The sequence below is a fragment of the Tachyglossus aculeatus genome, chromosome 3 (assembly GCF_015852505.1).
Source record: "Tachyglossus aculeatus isolate mTacAcu1 chromosome 3, mTacAcu1.pri, whole genome shotgun sequence".
NCBI classification, from domain to species: Eukaryota; Metazoa; Chordata; class Mammalia; order Monotremata; family Tachyglossidae; genus Tachyglossus; species Tachyglossus aculeatus.
Window position 1 is genome coordinate 101,270,462 of NC_052068.1, and position 21,357 is coordinate 101,291,818.

General features: G+C 48.9%; 1 protein-coding gene across 1 annotated transcript; it reads right to left on the reverse strand.

Moving 5' to 3' along the window:
* Nucleotides 1–13,695: 13,695 nt before the first annotated feature.
* On the reverse strand, nucleotides 13,696–17,670 carry LOC119925417 (normal mucosa of esophagus-specific gene 1 protein-like). The gene is made up of 4 exons (XM_038743498.1): nucleotides 17,634–17,670; nucleotides 16,514–16,598; nucleotides 15,227–15,287; nucleotides 13,696–13,764 (listed from the first exon to the last, which is right to left on the reverse strand). Exons 1-4 carry the CDS (start codon nucleotides 17,668–17,670, stop codon nucleotides 13,696–13,698), a joined length of 252 nt encoding a protein of 83 aa, XP_038599426.1.
* Between the last annotated feature and the right edge of the window lie 3,687 nt (nucleotides 17,671–21,357).

A 21,357-nucleotide genomic window follows, 5' to 3' on the forward strand; every position in this document is an offset into this window, starting at 1 on the left:
GAAGTGACTTGCCCAAAGTCACACAGGTGATAATTGGCGGAGCCGGGATTTGAACCCCTGACCTCTGACTCCAATGCCCGGGCTCTTTCCACTGAGCCACGCTGCTTCCCTATCTGCATCCCCACCTTGGGTTCTCTTGGGTCCACTGTGAGCCCCACATGGGATGATGACCTGATGACCTTGTATGAACCCCAGAGCTTAGATAACTATTTGGCACATTGTGAGCACTTAACAAATGCCATCATTATTATCATTACTATTATTACCTCTACCACAAGTCTGCAGTGTGACCTTAGGCAATTCACTTCTCTGAGTCTCATTTATTTCATCTGTAAAATGTGGATTAAGCGTGTGAGCCCTGTGTGGGACTGGGACTGTGTCCGACCTGTTATCTTGTATCTAACTCACCGTTTAGTACGGTGCTGGTGAGGGCGGCATCACGGGCGAGAACTGAGGGGAGGAAGTGAAACTGACAAGCACCCCCTCCCCCCCTTCTACAATCTGCCCAGCAACGTGACGCTAGAAGGATAGAGCCAATCCGTCAACGCCACAATCTCGGATACAGTTTATAAGCAACTCCGGCTGAGTGCACAGGGTTCTCGCCCCCCTAAGGAGCGGAGCCCGCTGCGTGCGTTACGCCCAAAAGACCTAAATTCATTCTGGGAGGGGAATTGGACGGGATAATAAAGGCTTGCTTGGGAAAACGATCCTCCGAGTAATTCTTTACTCCCCCCACGCGACTCCGGTGTTTCTGGCCGGCATCACTTGGCACACACTAGTCTGCTGTATTACCTTGGGCAACTCACTTCACTTTTCTGTGCCCCAGTCCCCTCGTCTGTAAAATGGGAATTAAGACTTAAGACTGTGAGCCCCACGTGGGTCAGGGATTGTGTCCAACCTGATTAGCTGGTATCTACCACAGCACTTTGCACAGTGCCTTGCACACAGTAAGCATTAATGCCATTAAAATGCCATTTGAAATGCCAAATGCCATTAAAGAAAAGAAGTACTGCTGCTGCTTCTCCTCCTAACACCCATTCCCAGTGCTCACGACAGCTGAGACAAGAGAAGCACAAACCCTGGTGAGCTGTTGATGTTTCAGGCCCTGCCACAGACTCTGCTTGTGAGCCAGTCAGGAAGCCTTTAGTCAGTAGGATCCTGCCACCAAGGTCAATAATCTTGGACCCTCTGGTCAGAGTAATAAGTGCCTTTGCAGGCCATCTGCTGTTTGAATGCCGATGCCTTGGCCTATCCTAAACAATTCCATATGTATGGTGTCTTCTGCCCAGTCCCTCCCCACCCAGGCAGGCCACATGAGTGCTATTTGTTAAAGTACTTGCTATCTGCTTTGTGTACACTGGACACAGTCCCTGTTTCTAATAGGGCTCACGGTTTGAGGGAGGTTTTCCCCATTTTGCAGATGAGAAAAATGAGGTCCATCCAACTAACTAACTTTGTACTATATGTTGCCAACTTGTACTTCCCAAGCGGTTAGTACAGTTCTCTGCACACAGTAAGCGCTCAATAAATATGATTGAATGAATGAATGAATGAAGCCGGCCCCCCTATTTTTAACTCTTTCCCTGATACCTGAGCCATGAAACCCCTAAAGCGAAGAATCAAATCTGCAGTTCATGGTATGAAGCCAGGCTCAGTTTGCTGGCACCCTGATTTTTTATCTTTCTCTCTACTACCTGGTTCATGAGGACCCCAAAGGGAGTTAACTTTGAGGGTCATGGCATGAAGCCAACCTCCCTTTTGCCAGCATCCACACTTTTATGGTACTTCCTGGCACTTGGGCCAGGAAAACCCAAATGGGAAGACTCAATTCGAGGGTTCATGGCACGAAGCCAGACCTGCGATTTCCGACACCCATGTTTACACTCACTCCCTTGGTGAACTCATTCGCTCCCACGGCTTCAACTATCATCTCTACGCTGATGACACCCAGATCTACATCTCTGCCCCTGCTCTCTCCCCCTCCCTCCAGGCTCGCACCTCCTCCTACCTTCAGGACATCTCCATCTGGATGTCTGCCCGCCACCTAAAACTCAACATGTCCAAGACAGAACTCCTTGTCTTCCGTCCCAAACCCTGCCTTCTCCCTGACTTTCCCATCACTGTTGAAGGCACTACCATCCTTAACGTCTCACAAGCCCGCAACCTTGGTGTCATCCTCGATTCCACTCTCTCGTTCACCCCTCACATCCAAAACCTGCCGGTCTCAACATTGCCAAGATCCGTCCTTTCCTCTCCAACCAAACCGCTACCCTGCTCGTTCAAGCTCTCATCCTATCCCGTCTGGACTGCTGTATCAGCCTCCTCTCCGATCTCCCACCTTCTTGTCTCTCCCCACTTCAATGCCTGCTTCACGCCGCTGCCCGGATTGTCGTTGTCCAGAAACGCTTTGGGCATGTTACTCCCCTCCTCAAAAATCTCCAGTGGCTACCAATCAACATACGCATCAGGCAGAAATTCCTCACCCTCGGCTTCAAGGCTCTCCATCACCTCGCCTCCTCCTACCTCACCTCCCTTCTCTCCTTCTACAGCCCAGCCCTCACCCTCCGCTCCTCTGCTGTTAATCTCCTCTCCGTGCCTCGTCCTCGCCTGTCCCACCGTCGACCCCCGGCCCACGTCATCCCCCTGGCCTGGAATGCCTTCTCTTCCCACATCCGCCAAGCTAGCTCTCTTCCTCCCTTCAAGACCCTACTGAGAGCTCACCTCCTCCAGGAGGCCTTCCCAGACTGAGCCCCCTCCTTCCTCTCCCCCTCCTCCCCCTCTCCATCCCCCCTGCTTTACCTCCTTCCCTTCCCCACAGCACCTGTATATATGTACATATGTTTGTACGTATTTATTACTCTATTTATTCATTAATTTTACTTGTACATATCTTATTTATTTTATTTTGTTAATATGTTTTGTTTTGTTCTCTGTCTCCCCTTTCTAGACTGTGAACCCACTGTGGGTAGGGACCGTCTCTATATGTTGCCAACCTGTACTTCCCAAGCGCTTTGTACAGTCCTCTGCACACAGTAAGCGCTCAATAAATACGATTGATTGATTGATTGATTGACTGATCATTCTTCATCATGGTGTGAGAGCCGTGAAGACCCAGGTGGGACGACTCAGATCTGGGGTTCAGGACAAGAAGCCAGCCCTCTTTTGCTAATACTCATGTTATTCTTCTTCCCGGCACCTAAGCCATGAAGACCCAAATGGGAAGACTCAAATCTTTGGTTAGTAGCGTGAAGCCAACCTCCCTTTTGCCAGAACAAATATTCTTAATCGCTCTTCCCAGGACCTGGCCCGTGAAGACCCAAATAGGAAGACTAAAAGCTGGAGCTCTTGGTATGAAACCAAGCCTCCTTTCGCCTGCCCCCTTTTTATTTTTCTTCCTGGTGCTTAGGCGATGAAGATCTCTCTGGGAAGATTCAAATCTGGGGTTCATGGCATGAAGCCAGTCCCTTTTTACCAACACCCATATTTGTATTGTTCTTCCCGGTGCCCTGAGATTTGAAGACTCAAATCTGAGGTTCGTGGCATGAAGCTAGCCCCCTTTTCCATGCACCCATATTTTTCTCTCTCTCCCCGGTACCCGGGCCCTTCCCTCAGGGGGCTCACAAAGTCAGACAGGCTCACCTTTGAAGAGCCCCTGCTGTGGGAGGCTCACAATATCAGAATGTCACAAAGTCCCTGTGGCCCTGTCTCTAGGGCAGGAGCTCAAAACATCAGACAGGCCTACTCGCAAGGTGACCTTGCCCTCGAGGGGCTCCCAATATTAGAGGCCCACTGAGTGGCCTCACTGGGTTGGACAGGCCCTGTGGATGTCCCAACCTCCTGCCTCTCCCCACTCTAGTCTATACTTCATTCTGCTGCCTTGATTATCTTTCTACGGAAACATTCTGGGCATGTCCCTCCCTTCCTCAAAATTCTCCAGTGGTAGCCTATCAACCTCCATATCAAGCAAAAACTCCTCAGTACTGGCTTCAAAGCTCTCCATCACCTTGTCCTCCCCACCTCACCTCCCTTCTCGCCTTCTATAGCCCAGTCTGCACACTCCACTCCACTGCCGCTAACCTCCTCACTGTGCCTCAGTCTGGCCTGTCCCGCTGTCAACCGCCGGCCCACATCCTCCCTCTAGTCTGGAAAGCCCTCCATCCTCAAATCCGTCAATCTAGCACACTTCTCCCTTCAAAGCCCTACTGAAAACTCCAAGAGGCCTTCCCAGAGTGAGCACCCCCTTTTCGTCTGCTCCCCCTCCCCTCCCCAATCACCCCCACTCGTTCCCTCTGCTCTGCCCCCCACCCCGCAGCACTTGTGTTTATATATGTACATATTTATAATTCCATTTATTTAATTGATGATGTGTATATATCATTAATTCTATTAATTTATATTGATGTTATTACTGCCTGTTTACTTGCTTGATGTCTGCCTCCCCGATTCTAGACTGTGATCCCATTGAATGAATTTCATCTTTCTGGAAGGAAAGATTCTACGTTTACATTTTGTTGGTTCCCTACCGCTAACAAAATCCCAAAGATGTGTTTAACGGCAGTCAGTTGGGGTACGGTGGTTATTGGAGTATCATGAAATTATATTTATTATGTCGATTTTGACATCTGCCTACATGTTTTGTTTTGTTGTCCGTCTCCCCCTTCTGGACTGTGAGCCCATTGTTGGGTTGGGGCCGTTCCTATATGTTGTCACGTTGTACCTCCCAAGTGGTTAGTACAGTGCTCTGCACACAATAAGCGCTCAATAAATATGATTGAATGAATATTTGTTGCTGAATTGTACTTTTCAAACGCTTAGTACAGTACTCTTCATACAGTAAATGCTGAATGAATGAATGAATGAATGAATGAAATGAATGAATGATCGACTTACTCTCTGTCATTTACTGGGCAGAGAACCCTAGTGAGCACATCTCATATTGAGGGCATTTTTGCCTGCTAGGCACTGGAGGTGATTCAACACAGACAACACACACCATCACTGCTTCTCAGGAGTTGACCATGTGATATAGGACAGTGCTCTGTACTCAACAAGCGCTCGATAAATATCATTGATTAGTATAATTCCTAATAGCTAGCAGGAAAAGGGAGTTTTAAGAAGAGAGATCAAGCAGAGGACAGCCCACTGAAGAAGAGACACAGTCTCTGCCCACACACACCGGATCCTTGCCCTCAGACCTACAGGGGTAGGAGCAGTGGGATGAGCACTGCAGCTACAGCAGGAGCGGCCCCTCGCCCACCATTACCAGTACCAACTGGGCACCAGGGGGATGGAGAGAACACCGTCCTAGCCCTCAATCTAGTGGGAACAGGGGAGACACAGAATGGACAGGCCCACAGACACAGACCGACACTGAGCACGCACCGTCATGTTTTTATTATTTTTTTATAATGGCATTTATTAAGCGCTTACTCTGCGCAAGGCACTGTTGTAAGCGCTGGAGAGTTTACAAGGTGATCAGGTTGTCCCATGGGGGGCTCACAGTCTTCATCCCCATTTTACAGATGAGGTAACTGAGGCCCAGGGAAGTGAAGTGGCTTGCGCAAAGTCACACAGCTGAAAATTGGCGGAGCCTGGATTTGAGCCCATAACCTATGACTCCAAAGCCCGGGCTCTTTCCAATAAGCCCCGCTACGTACCCCCGTGCGTAAGGTGTCATCTATCCCAGCCTTCCAGGACCCTCAATCCCAGGTCCAGCAGTCACCCCTAACCCAGACCCGGCCTTTCCCAAGCCCATCTGATCCTAAAGTCTTCCTCCATGCCTTTTCCTCTTGCATATGCTCTCCAACCCCGGCCTGAAAAAGCAAGAGCAGCTTTCAGCCTCCGGTCCCCCCCTTCCGCCTCAGGCCCCAACCCAGCCCAGCAGCAATATCCTGGAAACCTCATCAGAACCCCCAAAACAATCATCACCACCCCAACCCCTCCCCAGTTTCCATACTGCCCCACACCCAGGCAGTGCACAATGGCATTAGCAGTGCCACAACCGATCAACATCAAGCACCTCTCCCTTGCCCCCACAATCTTCATCCCCACACAGTTCAACAAAATGAACATTTAAATCATTTCTGAAACGGTGTAATCAACGCCTCCTCCAAACTCCTCTCCACCCCACCTGCTCAACCCTGATAACCCCACATCATCATTATTGTCATTGTCATCCTCATCACCAATACAATAGGCATCAACAATTCCAGCAAGCCCAATCCCAGACCCCTCTAAAAGAGGGAGGGGGAAGGTGAAGTAGCCAAAGCCTCCTACTCACCAAAGCCCAGGGCAGGCCATGCTCTGTCTCCTTTCCACTGCAACCTGGGACATTCCTGATCACCGCCCCCTCCTAGAGGGACACAAAAGCCCACCTGAGCCTTTGGAGGCCCCAGTGACCTTTTACCCTTGGTGGGCCCCAATGATCCACTTAGGTCTTGTGAAACCCGAAAACCCATCCTGACCTTCAGGATAGCCCTTTAACCACTTCGAACCCAGGTTCTGCTGACTCCCAGCCCACTAGGCCACACACAGCAGTCCTGGGAGGTAGGCCGACAAATGCCTGGGGGTCAGAAGACCTGGTTTATAATCCCGGCTCAGACACTTGCCTGTTGTAAGACTGTGGCAAGACACCTAACTTCCTTGTTCCTCAGTTTCCTCATCTGTAAAATGGGGATTACATAACTGTTCTCCCTCCACCTTAACCTATGAGCCCCATTTGCGAAAGGGATTGATTCTGATCTGATCACATTGGATCTACCCAGTACTCAGTGCAGTCCTTGGATCATAGTAAGCCCTAAAAATATCACAGACATTATTTTTAATAAGTATTATTATTAATGTCACTTTTCCAGATGAGGAAATTGAGGCCCAGAAAGGTTAAATGTCTGGCTCAAGCTCATACATCAGGCCTGTGGCAAAGCTGAGAACATCATTCGGTGGTATCTGTTGAGAGCGTACCTGTGCAGAGCGCTAAATACAGTGCTTGGCAGAATATAATAATAATGATAGCATTTGTTAAGCACTTACTATGTGAAGAGCACTGTTCTCAGCCCTGGGCGGAATACAAGGTGATCAAGTTGTCCCACGTAGGGCTCACAGTAAAGTCCCCATTTTACAGATGAGGTAACTGAGGCTCAGAGAAGTTAAGTGACTTTCCCAAGGTCACACAGCAGACATGTGGTGGAGTTGGGATTCAAACCCATGACCTCTGACTCCAAAGCCCGTGCTCTTTCAACTGAACAATGCTGCTTGGTATACTGCATTACAGAGTATGGTAGAGTTGGGAAACATGATCCCTGCCCTCAAATAGCTTACTGTCAGATTCTCTGACTATCAGGCCCAGGCTCTGGCCATTAGTCTGTGCCAACTTCCATGATTTGCCCATTTTCCCATTGTCAGTGGGCTGCAACCAAAACTTTATCTGTCCCAAGAGAGGAGCCAGGGCGGCAAAAAAAACCCCGACTTTCTTTTTTAATGATATTTGTTAAGTGCTCACTATGTGCCAGTCAATCAACCAATGGTATATACTGAGTGCTTACTATGTGCAGAGCACTGGACTAAGCACTTGGTATTCCTTAAGCACGTCTCTTTTTTCTTACAGTATTTGTTAAGTGCTTACTATGTGCCAATCAATCAATCAATATTTATTGAGCCCTAACAATGTGCAGAGCACTGGACTAAGCTCTTGCCCATTGTTGGGTAGGGACCAACTCTTTATGTCGCCAACTTGTACTTCCCAAGTACTGTGCTCTGCCCACAGTAAGCGCTCAATAAATACGATTGAATGAATGAATGATATTTGTTAAGCACCTTTTTTTTTTCCTTAAGGCATTTGTTAATCATTTACTCCGTGCCAGGTACTGTACTGGGGTGGATACAAGCTAATCAACTGGGACACAGTCCCTGTCCCATCTGGGGCTTAAAGCCTTAATCCCCATTTTGCCGATGAAGGAACTGAGGGCCAGAGAAATGAAGTGACTTAACCAATGTCACAGAGCAGACAGGTGACCGCGCTCGGATTAGAATCCAGGTCCTTCTAACTTCCAGGCCCGGGCTCTATCCACTAGGCCATGCTGCTTCTCTATTCTCAATTTCCACTGTTTTCCTAGATGAAATTCAGCTTGGGATCCCGCTCTGCCTGGGGCAAACAGACCTGGTCCTACACCCCACCCTGTCAGGGAACTTGTGCTCAGTTTGCCTGACAATCAGTGAGACCACTGCAACTTCTCTCCTGGTTCTCCTCTTATCTTTCTGGCCATTCATTCTCAGTCTCCTTCACGAGCTCTTCCTCTCCCTCCCACCCCCTTACCGTGGGGGTCCATCAGGGTTCAGTTCTGGGTCCCCTTCTATTCTCCATCTACACTCATTCCCCTGGAGAACTCATTCACTTCCATGGCTTCAACTACCATCTCTATGCAGATGATACCCAAATATGCATCTCCTCCCTGATCTCGCTCCCTCTTTCCAGGCTCGCATCTGCCCCTGCCTTCAAGATATCACTACCTCGAATGTCCTCCCATCACCTCAAATTTAACATGTCTAAAACAGAGCTCCTTATCTTCCCACCCAAACCTTGTCCTCTGCTGGACTTTCCCATCACTGTAGAGGGCACCACCATCCTTCCTTCACAAGCCCAGAATCTCAGCATTATCCTTGACCCCTCTCTCTTACTCAATCCACATATCTAATCCGTCAGCAAATCCTGTCGGTCTCCTCTTAACATCGCTACAATCCACCCTTTCCTCTCCATCCAAACTGCTACCAAGTTAGTACAATCACTCACTCTAACCCACCTAGATTACTTCATCAGCCTCCTTTCTGACCTCACATCCTCCTTCTATTCCCCCATTCCAATCCACACTTCACTCCGCTGCCCACATTATCTTTCCACAGAAACGGTCATGGTATGTTACCCCCCTCCTCAAATATCTTCAGTGGTTAACTATCCACCTCCATATCGAGCAAAAACTCCTCACCATGAGCTTTAAAGCACTCCATCACCTTGCCCCCTCCTAACTCATCTCAGCTCTCGCCTTCTACAACCCAGCCCGCACTCTGCAGTCCTCTGATGCTATCCTTCTCACCATGCCTCTATCTTGCCTGTCTCTCCACCGACCCCTGACCCAAGGCCTGGAACTCCCTCCCTTCTCAAACCCGCCAGACAATTACTCTCCCCATCTTCAAAGTCTTACTGAAGGCACATCTCCTCTAAGAGGCCTTCTCAGACTAAGCCCCACTTTTTCTCATCTCCCATTCCCTTCTGCGTCACCGACTTACTCCCTTTGCTCTTCCCCTACTCCCTGCCCCACAGCACATATGTATATATTTGTAATTTTATTTATTTATACTGATGTCTGCTTACTTGTTTTGATGTCTGCCTCCCCACCTCTAGACCTTGAGCTCGTTGTGGGCAGGGATTGTCTCTTTTTATTGCTGTATTGTACTTTCCCAGGTACGTAGTACAGTGCTCTGCACACAGTAAGTACTCAATAAATACAACTGAATGAATAAACGTCCTCATTGTCACTGGCTTCCTCCAGGTGGTTTCCCAGAGCCCTGTAAGTGGAGTTAGGGCAAGGGGACAGCTTACAACAGCAGCCGTCTGCCAAGCAGGCAGGAGGAGGGTCTAGTGGCAAGAGCACGGGCTTGGGAGTTGGAGGTTGTGTGTTCTAATCCCGGCTCTGCCACTTGTCTGCTGTGTGACTCTGGGCAAGTCACTTCACATATCTGTGTCTCAGTTACTTCATCTGTGAAATGGGATTGAGACTGGGGGCCCCAAGTGGGATAGGACTGTGCCCAACCTGATTGCATTTTTCTACCCACCCCAGTGCTTAGAAGAGTGATCAGTGAACACTGCTTAGAGAAGCAGCGTGGCTTAACTTCTCTTTGCCTCCGTAACCTCACCTGTAAAATGGGGATGAAGTCTGTGAGCCCCACGTGGGACAACCTGATCACCTTGTAACCTCCCCAGCTCTTAGAACAGTGCTTCGCATATAGTAAACTCTTAATAAATGCAATTAAAAAAAGTGTTTGGTACCTAGTAAGCACTTAACAAATACCATAATTATTATTGTTATTATTAAGGGAGCAGAGATCAGGGTTCTGGGACCCTGAGCAGCAGCTGTCCATCAATCAGGCACGGGGAGGGTCAGGGGCCAGGTTTTACAATGGAATGAATGAATTACAATTGAAGGAATGAATGAATCTCCTCCAAGAGTCCTTCCCTGATAAGCCCTACATTCCTCTTCACCATTCCCCCTCTGCATTGCCCTGACTTGCTCCCTTTTCTTCATCCTCTCTCCCAGCCCCATAGCACTTTCAGTCATTCATTCATTCAGTCATATTTATTGAGCCCTTTCTGGGTGCAAATCACAGTACTAAGCACTGGGAGAATACACTATAACGGCAAACAGACACATTCCTGCCCACAATGAGCTCACAGTCTAGAGGGGGAGGCAGATATTAAAATAAATAAATAAACTATGGATATATATTTTATATGTGTATTATGTATATATAAGCACACAGATATAATAATAATAATGATGGCATTTATTAAGCGCTTACTATGTTCAAAGGACTGTTCTAAGCACTGGGGAGGTTACAAGGTGATCAGGTTGTCCCACGTGGGGCTCACAGTCTTCATCCCCATTTTACAGATGAGGTAACTGAGGCCCAGAGAAGTGAAGTGACTTGCCCAAAGTCACCCAGCTGACAACTGGCGTAGCTGGGATTTGAACCCAAAACCTCTGACTCCAAAGCCCGGGCTCCTTCCACTGAGCCACGCTGCTTCCACGTGCAAGACATCAACATACATACTGTGGGGATGAGAGGGGGGATGAATGAAGGAGCAATCAAGAGCGGCGCAGAAGAAGGTGAGAGAAGAGGAGAGGGGGGCCCAGTCAGGGGAGGCCTCTTGAAGGAGATCTGTCTGACATGAGGAACGAGGGGGTACCGGGCCAAAAGCAGGATGTGGGCGTTTGGTCAGCGGCAAGCTAGACGAGACCGAGGCACAGTGAGAAGGTCAGCACCAGAGGAACCAAGTGTGTGGGCTGGGTTGTAGCAGGAGAGTGTCCATATCGATCATTTATTTATTTATATTAACGTCTGTCTCCCCCTCTAAATTGTAAGCTCATTCTGAGCAGGGAACGTGTCTGTTATATTGTACTCTCCCAAGTGCTTAGTACAGTGCTCTGCACACAGTAAATGCCCAATAAATACGATCGGATGAATGAATATAGCGAGACCACAAAGCCAATTCAACCAATCAATGAACCCTAATTACTGAGCGCTTACTATGTGCACTAGGTCCTTGGGAGAGTATGGTACAACTGAACTAGCAGACGTGCTCCCTGGCAAAACGAGCTTACAGTCTAGAGGGGATCAATGAATGGTATTTACTGACTGCTTTCTCTGTGCAAAGCATTGACTTGGGGGAACATAATACAGTTGGTAGGTATACCTGTATTGTGAAGGATAATAATAATAATGAAAATAGTAATGCATAAATACACGAAAATCTCTTTTGGGAATGTGCAATTCATTTATGTCTTTTGAAAGGCCTGGAAGATTTTTTCCTGGAGATCCTTCTCTGGGCAGACGATGGGAGGGAATGGTTCATTCCTTCATTCCGTCATTCCTTCAATCGTATTCATTGAACGCTTACTGTGTTCACAAACAACACAGTACTAAGCACCTGGGAAATACAAACCGGCACCAGAGACAATCCCTATGGTAAGGTCAAGCTTCAGATATGACTCATGAGCCTTCTCATCTGATCTTGTTTTTTCCTTTTTCTTACATTATTTGTTAAGTGCCTACTAGGGGCCATGCATTGTTCTAAGGGCTTGGGTCTTGTTTTATGTGGTCGAGTCATTGCCAACCCATAGCGACACCACAGACCCATCTCTCCCCAAAACCCCCGGCTCTCCATCTGCTATCGTTCTGGTAGTGTATCCATAGATTTTTCTTGGTAAAAATACAGAAGAGGTTTACCATGGTCGCCTTCTGCGTAGTAAACTCTAGTTTCTGACCTCGACTCTCTCCCGTTCCGCTGCTGCCCAGCATGGGTGAGTTTTGACTTGTAGCAGATTGTCTTTCACTCTCTAGCCACTGCCCAACCTGGGAATGGAATGGGTAGGCCTCTTGACTCTCTCTCCCATAGCCGAGACTGGTAGAGTACTGGAAACCCTCCAGGTATGACCGGGAGAGGGAAAGTGCTTGGGTAGATTCAAGGTAATCTGGGTGGACACAGCCCAGGCCACGTCCCACATGGAGCTCTTAATTTGAATCCTCATTTTACAGATGAGGGAACTAAATCCCAGAGAAGTGAAGTGACTTGCCTAAGGTCACACAGTAGGCAAAGAAACAGCTTGGCATAGTAGAAATAACACAGGCCTGGAAGTCAGAGGACCTGGGTTCTAATCCCTGCTCTGGCATTTGTTTGCTGTGTGACCTTAGACAAGTCCCTCGGTTACCCCATCTGTACAGTGGGGATGAAATCCTACTCCCTCCTACTTAGACAATGAGTCCCATATGGGACAAGGACTGTGTCCAACCTGATGAGCCTATACCTACCCCAGTGCAGAGAACAGTGTTTGGCACATACTAACGGCTTAACAAGTCCCATAATAATAATGATAATAATAATAATAATAATAATGGCATTTGTTTAGCGCTTACCATATGCAAAGCACTGTTCTAAGCACTGGGGGGATACAAGGTGATCAGGTTGTCCCATGTGAGGCTCACAGTCTTAATCCCCATTTTATAGATGAGGTAACTGAGGTTCAGAGAAGTTAAGCGACTTACCCAAGGTCACAAAGCAGACATGCGGAGGAGCTGGGATTAGAACCCATGACCTCTAGACTGTGAGCCCGCTGTTGGGTAGGGACCGTCTCTATATGTTGCCAACTTGTACTTCCCAAGCGCTTAGTACAGTGCTCTGCACACAGTAAGTGCTCAATAAATACGATTGAATGAATGAAAGAATGACCTCTGACTCCCAAGCCCGAGCTCTTTCCACTGAACCATGCTGCTTACCACAATTCTTAAATGGCGGAGCTGGGAATAGAACCCAGGTCCTCTAGACTGTAAACTTGTTGTGGACAGGGAATGTGTCTATTTTTTTATCCTACTGTACTCTCTCAAACACTTAGTACAGAGCACTGTACACAGTAGGTGCTCAATAAATACGACTGAATGAATGAATGAATTAATTAATTCTGATATTCCAAGTTCCCTAACTGTGAATGGTGGGTGTTTCTTTTTTTCAGAATGTGTTTCCTTTGAATGAGCTAAAATTGTTTGAATGAGGAAGCATGCATTCTGCCTTTATTTGGGGGCGGAGGGAAACGGACTTTATTCAATCTACCTCACAAAGCCGTAGATATGAACCCATTTCCACTCAAGGAAGGCTGAAGCAGGGGAGACCACCACTGACCTTTCCAGAGAAGGCCGTGGACGCCAAACTGGGAGTGCTGGGTTAAGGTAGGATGCCACTTGTCCTGTCGCCAGCCTGCAAGGCGGTCCCTCCGTGAGGCGGGAGACCCCGGACCAAGAAGGTCCCCAGATTGGGGGTGACCCCGAGAATGCAGCGGAATTATCTCCGTGTGCTGGTTCGGAAGGTGAATTTGCGCAGAGGTGATTCCTCTGGATTCCCGGCGGCTGGGGTCTGGTGGCTCGGTCTCTTGGTCACTTGGTCAGCCTTCTCACCTTCTGCAGTTCCTTGATGGGTTTCCACTGCTGGTTAATCGAGAGTAACTGCAGAGCAGAGAGACAAAACCTGTGTTCCAGGAACCGCAACCCTGGAGAATACATTCTGCTAGATCCTAAGCTTCCTAAGTTCCTTATGTCCATATTTGTAATTAATTTATTTCTATTAATCTCTGCCTCCCCTGCTAGACTGCCAGCTCACTGTGGGCAGGGAACTTTTCTGTTACATTGTTATGTTGTACTCTCCCAAGTGCTTAGTACAGTGCTCTGCACAATGTAAGTGTGCAACAAACACGAACTGATTGACTGAGGGCAGGAATGGTATTTATTAACATTATTGTCATCTCCCGGGTATTTTGTATACTGTTATGCAGACAGTAGGTGCTTGGGAAATATTGCTGATGGATAAGTGAATAGAAAGTGATTTCGCTTGATTTTCACCCAGAAAATAATTCTCTGCTCTATGTAGGACAGGGACTGCGACGGCATGGCCTAGTGGACAGAGCATGGGCCTGGGGATCAGAAGGTTATGGGTTCTGATCCTGGCTCTGCCACTTGTCAGCTTGGTGACCTTGGGCAAGTCACTTCACTTCTCTGGGCCTCAGTTACCTCATCTGTAAAATAGTGATTAAGACCGTGAACCCTATGACCGTGAATCCCATGTGGGACTGAGACTGTGTCCAACCAGATTACCTTCTACCTACCCCAGTGCTTAGAACAAGTGCCTGGCACATAGTAAGCGCTTAAAATATGCCATTAAGAAAAGTTACTTCACCTCTCTGTGCCTCAGTTCCCTCATTTGTAAAATGCGGACTAGGACTGTGAGCCCCATGTGGCACAGGGACTGTGTCCAACCAGATTAGCTTGTATCTACCCCAGTACTTTGTACAGTACCTGGCACAGAATAAGCACTTAACAAATAGCATTAAAAATGTCCATTTGCTTCTCTGTTCTCTCATCTGTAAAATAGGAATTAAGACTGTGAGCCCCACGTGGGACATGGATGTGTCCAACCAGATTAGGTTATATCTATGCTAATGTTTAGTACAGTGCCTGACACATAGTAAGCGTATTATTATTAGCTTGTATCTACTCCAATGCTTAGTACAGTGGCAGGCCCACAGTGAGTGCTTTACAAATACCATAAAAAACAAAAACAAAATGGTTGTTTCACTCCCACAGTGTCCCTCCTCATCCCTGGGTCAGACTGGGATCATAAAGATCCAGGTGATGGCCTTTCTTGTCCACCTGCTCTCCCAAGTCGACCGGCCCACCCTGCCCAAATGTCCCCGTACGTCCTCCCTTCCCCACCCACACACCGAGAAGTGGCACCAATGCCCCTCTTCCAGGGGCCCAGAGGGCAGGGAAGAGCAGTGCAGGGAGGCTGCGGGCAACTGCCCCTCTGAGAGGATTGGATTCAGGTTCAAGCTCATCAGGTCAAGGAGCCTGCCATTGTTCAGCGGGGGACGGAGGGGCCCTTCAGAAGAAGGGGCGGAGGTGGGACCGCTACCTTTTGAGGCTGGGTAGGATCCACGTTCTCCCATGGCTCTGGGTTTTTGGACCTGCTGAGGCTGAAGCCCAAGATGGCATCCGTTAGGAAAGACGCTAAGCAGTTGTAGTGTCCCCCTGAAAATGACATTTCTGAACTTCCCATCCTCCGCCCCCCCCCCCCACCTACAGACTGGAAGCTCATTGTGGGCAGGGAACGTGTCTATCAACTCTGTTATATTGTACTCGTCCAAGCGCTTAGTGCAGTGCACACAGTAAGAGATCAGTAAGTACCATCGATTGTAAACACGTGTCTAGACTCTAAGCTTGTTGTGGGCAGAAACCATGTCTACCAAATCTGTTATATCGTACTCGTGAAAGCACTTAATACAGTGCTCTGCACACAGAGAGAACCCAATCGATAGCATTGATTGTTAGCTCGTCTCTAGACTGCAAGCCCGGTGTGGGCAGGGACCGTGTCTACCGATTCTGTTTATTGTACTCTCCCAAACAGTGCAGTTCTCTGCATACAGTAAATACTTGATAAATACTATTGATTGATTGACTGTATGGTTTTGTTGTAATCCCAAACAGTACAGTGCTCCCCACACAGCAAGTACTCACTAATTGATTGATCATACCACTGATTGATTTAATTATGTTGTAACATAATTCAACCCCACCAAACCCAAGCAGCCCTGAACAGGAACTGAATCAATAGATCAATTAGCGGTATTTATTGAACACTTAGTGTATGCAGAACACTGTACTAAGTGCTTGAAAGAGCCCAGTACAACAGAATTAGCAGACGCGTTCCCTCCCTACAAAACAAGCTTAGAGTCTAGAGGGAGAGACAGACATTAATTAGAAATAAATTACAGATATGTACCTGCATGCTCTGGAGCCAGTTATGGGGGTTGGGTGATGAATATAGAGGCAGGCCAGGGAGATGCAGAAAGGAGTGGGAGAAGAGGAGGGCTTAGTTGGGGAAGGTCTCCTGGAGGAGATGTGCCTCCAATAAGGCTTTGAAGGCAGGGAGAGTAGTTGCTGTATGGATGCCCCTTAAGCCACTGATACTCACCCCATCCCTATTCCAAAGCACTTGGGTTTCTATCCCTACACTCTGTCACTTTGCCTCCCTCTCTATACTGTAAGCTCACCGTGCGTAGGGAGTGTGTCCGTTACATTGTTCTACTGTAGTCTCCCGAGCACTAGTGCAGTGCTCTGGACCCGTGAGTGCTCAATAAATGCCACAGACTGATCGATTAATGGATTGACTGCCGGACAGGTCCTGGGGCCTGCTATTCACACGACGGCCGTCTTGAAGGGAGAGTACACGGACACTGAGTTAGCTCCAAACCCGGCGATGGTGACGATGGTGGCCAGAGGGATGAGCAGGGGAGCAGCCAAGGCACAGATGGCGGTCAGAGGCCAGGTTCAAGGGTCAGGTGGCCCTGAGGGAGCTTGGTTGGGGAGGGGGAAGGGTGGCAGGGCGGAGGAGATTGAGGAAAAAAAGGAACGGTGGTAGGGGGTGGGGAGATAGGGGTAACAGGGAGGAGATTGGGGAGGAGGGTGGGATTGAGAGGGGAAGAGATTGGGGGAGAAGGAGGTGGGAAGAGGAGATGGGAGGAGATGGGGGAAGAAAGAAGTGGGGAAAAAAGGAGGTAAGAGTAGCCAAGGAGAAAAATGGGGAACAGTGGGGGTAGAAGATGGGGAGGAGTAAGTGAGGGGAGGAAATAGGGATAGCCGGGGGAGGAGATGGGGAGGAAAAAGTGGGGGGAAGGAGGTAGGCGTAGCAGAGGAGGAGATGGGAAGAAGATGTGGAAGAAGGGGTTAGGGTAGCAGGGGGAGGAGATGGGGGAGAAGGAGGTAGGGGAAGAGATGGGGAGGAGGTAGGGGAATAAAGAAGTTGGAAAAAGGTAGGGGTAGAAGAGGAGGAAATGGGGGAAAGTGGGGGGAGAAAATGGGGAGGAGGAACTGGGGGAAAGGAAGTAGGGTTAGCAGGGGAAATGATGGTAAGAGGACATGGGGGAGGAGTTTGGGGAGAAGTAGGTGGGGGAGGAGATGGGGAGGAAATGGGGAAGAAGCGGGAGGAAGAAGCAAGGGAAGGGATAGCAGGGGAAAGAGACTGGGGGAGAAAGAGGTGGGGGACGGAGGTAGGTGTAGCAGGGAGCAGAGGAGGAGCAGAGGAGGAGGAGAGGAAAGAAGGTTAAGGTAGTTGCAGGGGAGAGATTTGGGAAGAGGGAGGTGGGGGTAGCAGGGAGGCAAAGGAAGTGGGGAGAAAATAGGGATGGCGGGGTTGGGGGGCATAGGAGGGAGAAGATAAAGGAAGTGGGGGTGAGATCTCCCCCCTCCCCCCAGCCCAGACGAAAGAACAGACGGCAGTAGGGGGAAATGGGGAAGGTGCTGAGGGAGGGGAAGACTGCCGACCTCTATATTCTTCATCCGGATTTGGAAGATGTACATGGTGGCCAGCCCAGGAGGGAGCAAGCAGGCAGGGGAGAGTCTGGTCAGGACGGGCTGGGACAGGAGGGCCCCAGGGGAACAGGCGGAGTGGGCCCAGGAGTGAGGGAGAGGAGCAGGGAGAAAGAGAGGGGCAGAGGAGTGAGAAGAGCAGGAGGGAGCAATGAGAGAGGAAGAAGGGGAGAAGGAAAAGAGGGAGAAGAGAGGAAATCATCCTGACAGTGGAAGGAGCACGGGCTTGGGAGTCAGAAGGCCAAGGGTTCTAATACCAACTCTGCCACTTGTCTGCTGTGTGAGCTTGGGCAAGCCATTTAACTTCTTGGTGCCTCGGTGACCTCATCTGTAAAATGGGGATTAAGATGTGAGCCCCAAGTGGGACAACCTGATTACTATGCATCAAATCCAGCTCTTAGAACAGTGCTTGGCACATTGTAAGTGCTTAACAAAATACCTTCAAGGAGGAAGAAAGGAGGGAGGGTGGCCTTTGAAAAGAGCTGCTGAGGGCAGGGCAGGCAGGTCGGGGGGAGGTCTGTATCTACCTCAGTGCTTAGAACAGCGTAAGTGCTCAACAAGTACCATAACTAAAACTATATTAATTGATTAATAGGGAAGGAGCTGAAGAAACTAAGAGAAGGCTTGTCCAAGGTCACAGAGATCAGGCCACTGGTAAAGCTGGGATTAGAGCTCTTGTCTCTCTTTACTATATTTGTGTTAAAATGGGATTTATAAGCACTTTGTGTCAGGCACTGTTCTAAGTACTGAAGTAGATACAAGGTCATCAGGTTGGACACAGTCCATGTGTTGAATCTCCATTTTACAGATGAGGGAACTGATGCTCAGTGAAGTGAAGTGACTTCCCCAAAATCGCACAGCAGATAAATGGCAGAGCTGGGATTAGGACACACGTCCTTCTGATTCCCAAGCCCGTGCCCTATTGTATACTGTCCTCTCCCAAGCGCTCAGTACAGTGCTCTGCGCACAATAAGAGCTCAATAAATACGATTGAATGAATGAATGGATGCCGTTGATTAATTAGTGTTCCCAGCAGAAGTGGCCCTTCATTCTTTCAATCGTATTTATTGAGCACTTACTGTGTGCACAGAACTGTACTAAGCGCTTGGGAAGTACAAGTCGGTAACAAATAGAGACGGTCCCTACCCCACAACGGATGCCACCTGAGGTTAGGAAGTCACAAGTGGTGGCGTGTGGACAGCTGTGTGCCCCGGGGCGTGGCATCCTGAGGAGAGGGGGGAGAGGCAATAGCAACATGGTTTAGTAGGTAGAGCATGGGCCTGGGAGTTACGAGGACCTAGGTTCTAATCGCGACTCTACCACTTGTCTGCTGCGGGACCTTGGCCAAGTCACTTCACTTCTCTGGGCCTCAGTTCCCTCATCTGTAAAATGGGGATTAAGGCTGTGAGCCACACTGGGAACAGTGACTGTGTCCAACTTGAATAATTTGTATCTACTCCGGCACTTAGAACAGTACCTGGCAAAGTGTTAGCGCTTAATAAATACCATAATTATTAGCATCATTTTCCACTAGGCTGAGACTTGAGGGGCTGCCGCCACCATCACGGCAGGCTGTAACAAGTCTGCCTCAGATGGCTGCCTTAGGGATGTTACTGCCATGCTGGACTATGGCCACCTGTTGGTCCCAGGAGAATAGGTCCCCTCAAAGACAACCCCCCACCCCCAACCACCTACCTCCAAACACTGGTCTCTCCCCCACGAATCAAATCATTCACTCATCAGACAACACCCAGATAGAGCAGGACAAGTCGGCCACGGACAGGGATTCACCTTAAGCCTCCACAGCCCTCTCACTGTCCCAGCTGCCAGTGGCTTCCAGAACCTTCTCCCTCCTTTGACGGTACTAAGGGGAGAGGGGAGACTGGGCCAGTTCCCCAACTCCTGCCCTTTACTCTCTCCCATCAGATGGAAAACTTAGGAACTCTGGGTTTTGTCACTTGATTGCCGGAAACCTCCTTGGGCGCATTTGATGGCTTAACTGCAAGGAGCCCAAGTGGAAGTTTCTACCTCCCCCTGCCTCCGCACCAGAGCAGGCCCCTGCCCGACAGTGGTACATTCTCAAGCCCCCTCTCTCCTGGCCCCCAAAACCCAACAGTCATTCCCTCCACTGGTGTGAGTGGGGGCCTCTCTCACCACACTGCTTCCTCGGAGCCCATCCCCTAACTATGGGTGTCCCTCAAGGTTCAGTTCTGGGTCCCTGTCTTTTCTCCATCTACACTCCCTTGGAAAACTCATTCGCTCACACAGCTTCAGCTACCACCTCTATGCTGATGACACCCAGATCTACAACTCCAGCCCTGATCTCGCTCCTTCTCTGCGGTCTTGCATTTCCACCTTACTTGAAGGATGTCCTCTCATCACCTCAAACTTAATATGGTTAAAACTGAACTTTTCTTCCCCCACAAACCCTGTCCTCCTGCTCACTTTCCCATCGCTGCCGACAGCACCACCATCCTTCCTGTCTCTCAAGCGCATAACCTTGGTATTATCCTTGACTCCTCCCTCATTCCACCCACCTTCCCAACCTTGCCAAAAGTCACCCCTTCCTCTCCATCCAAACATTAATACAAGCACTTATCTTAGCCCGCCTAGATTACTGTATCAGCCTCCTTGCTGACCTCCCTGCCTCCTGTCTCTGCCCACTCCAGTCCATACTCCATTCTGCTCCCCGAATAATTTTCCTTAAAAACCATTCAGATCTTGTTTCCCCACTAAAAACTCTAGTGTTTACCCATCTACCTCCACAACAAACAAAAACTCATCATTGGTTTTAAAGCACTTAATTGCCTCGCCCCTCCTACCTCACCTTGCTACTCTCTTCCAACCCAGCTTGTAAATGTGTTCCTCTGTTGCGAACCTTCTCACTGTACCTCTATCTCATTTCTCTTGCTGCCGACCTCTCACCCACAACCTATCTCTGGCCTGGAAACTCCCTTACTCCTTTCATACAGATAATTGCTCTCCCCCACTTCAAGGCTTTATCGAAAGCCCATCTCCTCCAGGAAGCTTTCCCTGACTGAGCTCTTTTCTTCCACTCCCTTCTTTTCCACTCATACTTGCTCCTTCATTCATCCTATCTCCCTTTCCCATGGCACATATGTACACATCAGTAATTTATTTATGTATTCATATTAATTAATGTCTGTCTCCCCCTATAGACCATGAGATCTGTTGTAGGCAGGGAATTGTTTGATGGTATATTGTCCTCTCTCAAACATTTAGCACAGTGCTTTGCATGTAGTAACCACTCAAGAAATATGGTTAATAATACAACACTCTGCTGCGTGACCTTGAGCAAGTCACTTCATTTTTCTTTGGGTCAGTCACCTCATCTCTGAAATGGAGACGAAGATCGTGAGCTAAGGCAGGACAGGGACTGTGTCCGATCTGATCAGCTTGTACCTACCCCAGCGTTTAGTAAAGTGCCTGGTACATGATATGTGGTTGCCTACCAGCCTTCGTATCAAACCAAAACTCCTATTGGCTTCAAAACTCTCCATCACCTCACCCCCTCCTACCTCACCTCCCTTCTCTTCTACATCCCAGTGCGCACACTCCACTCCTCTGGTGCCGTTGACCTTCTCACTGTGTCTCGTTCTTTCTTGTCCCGCCGTTGACCCCTGGCCCTCCCTCTGGCCTGGAATGCCCTCCCTCCTC

Excerpts from the sequence above, each read along its gene's own strand:
- LOC119925417 (XM_038743498.1), bottom strand. The coding sequence starts at position 17,670 with ATGTACATCTTCCAAATCCGGATGAAGAATATAGAGG. Across the intron at positions 16,599-17,633 it reads CCGGATGAAGAATATAGAGG|TCATCCCTCTGGCCACCATC; the intron begins TCGGCAGTCTTC and ends CTGCTCCCCTGC. Across the intron at positions 15,288-16,513 it reads CCCTTCAAGACGGCCGTCGT|CCTCAGCAGGTCCAAAAACC; the intron begins GTGAATAGCAGG and ends CTTGGGCTTCAG.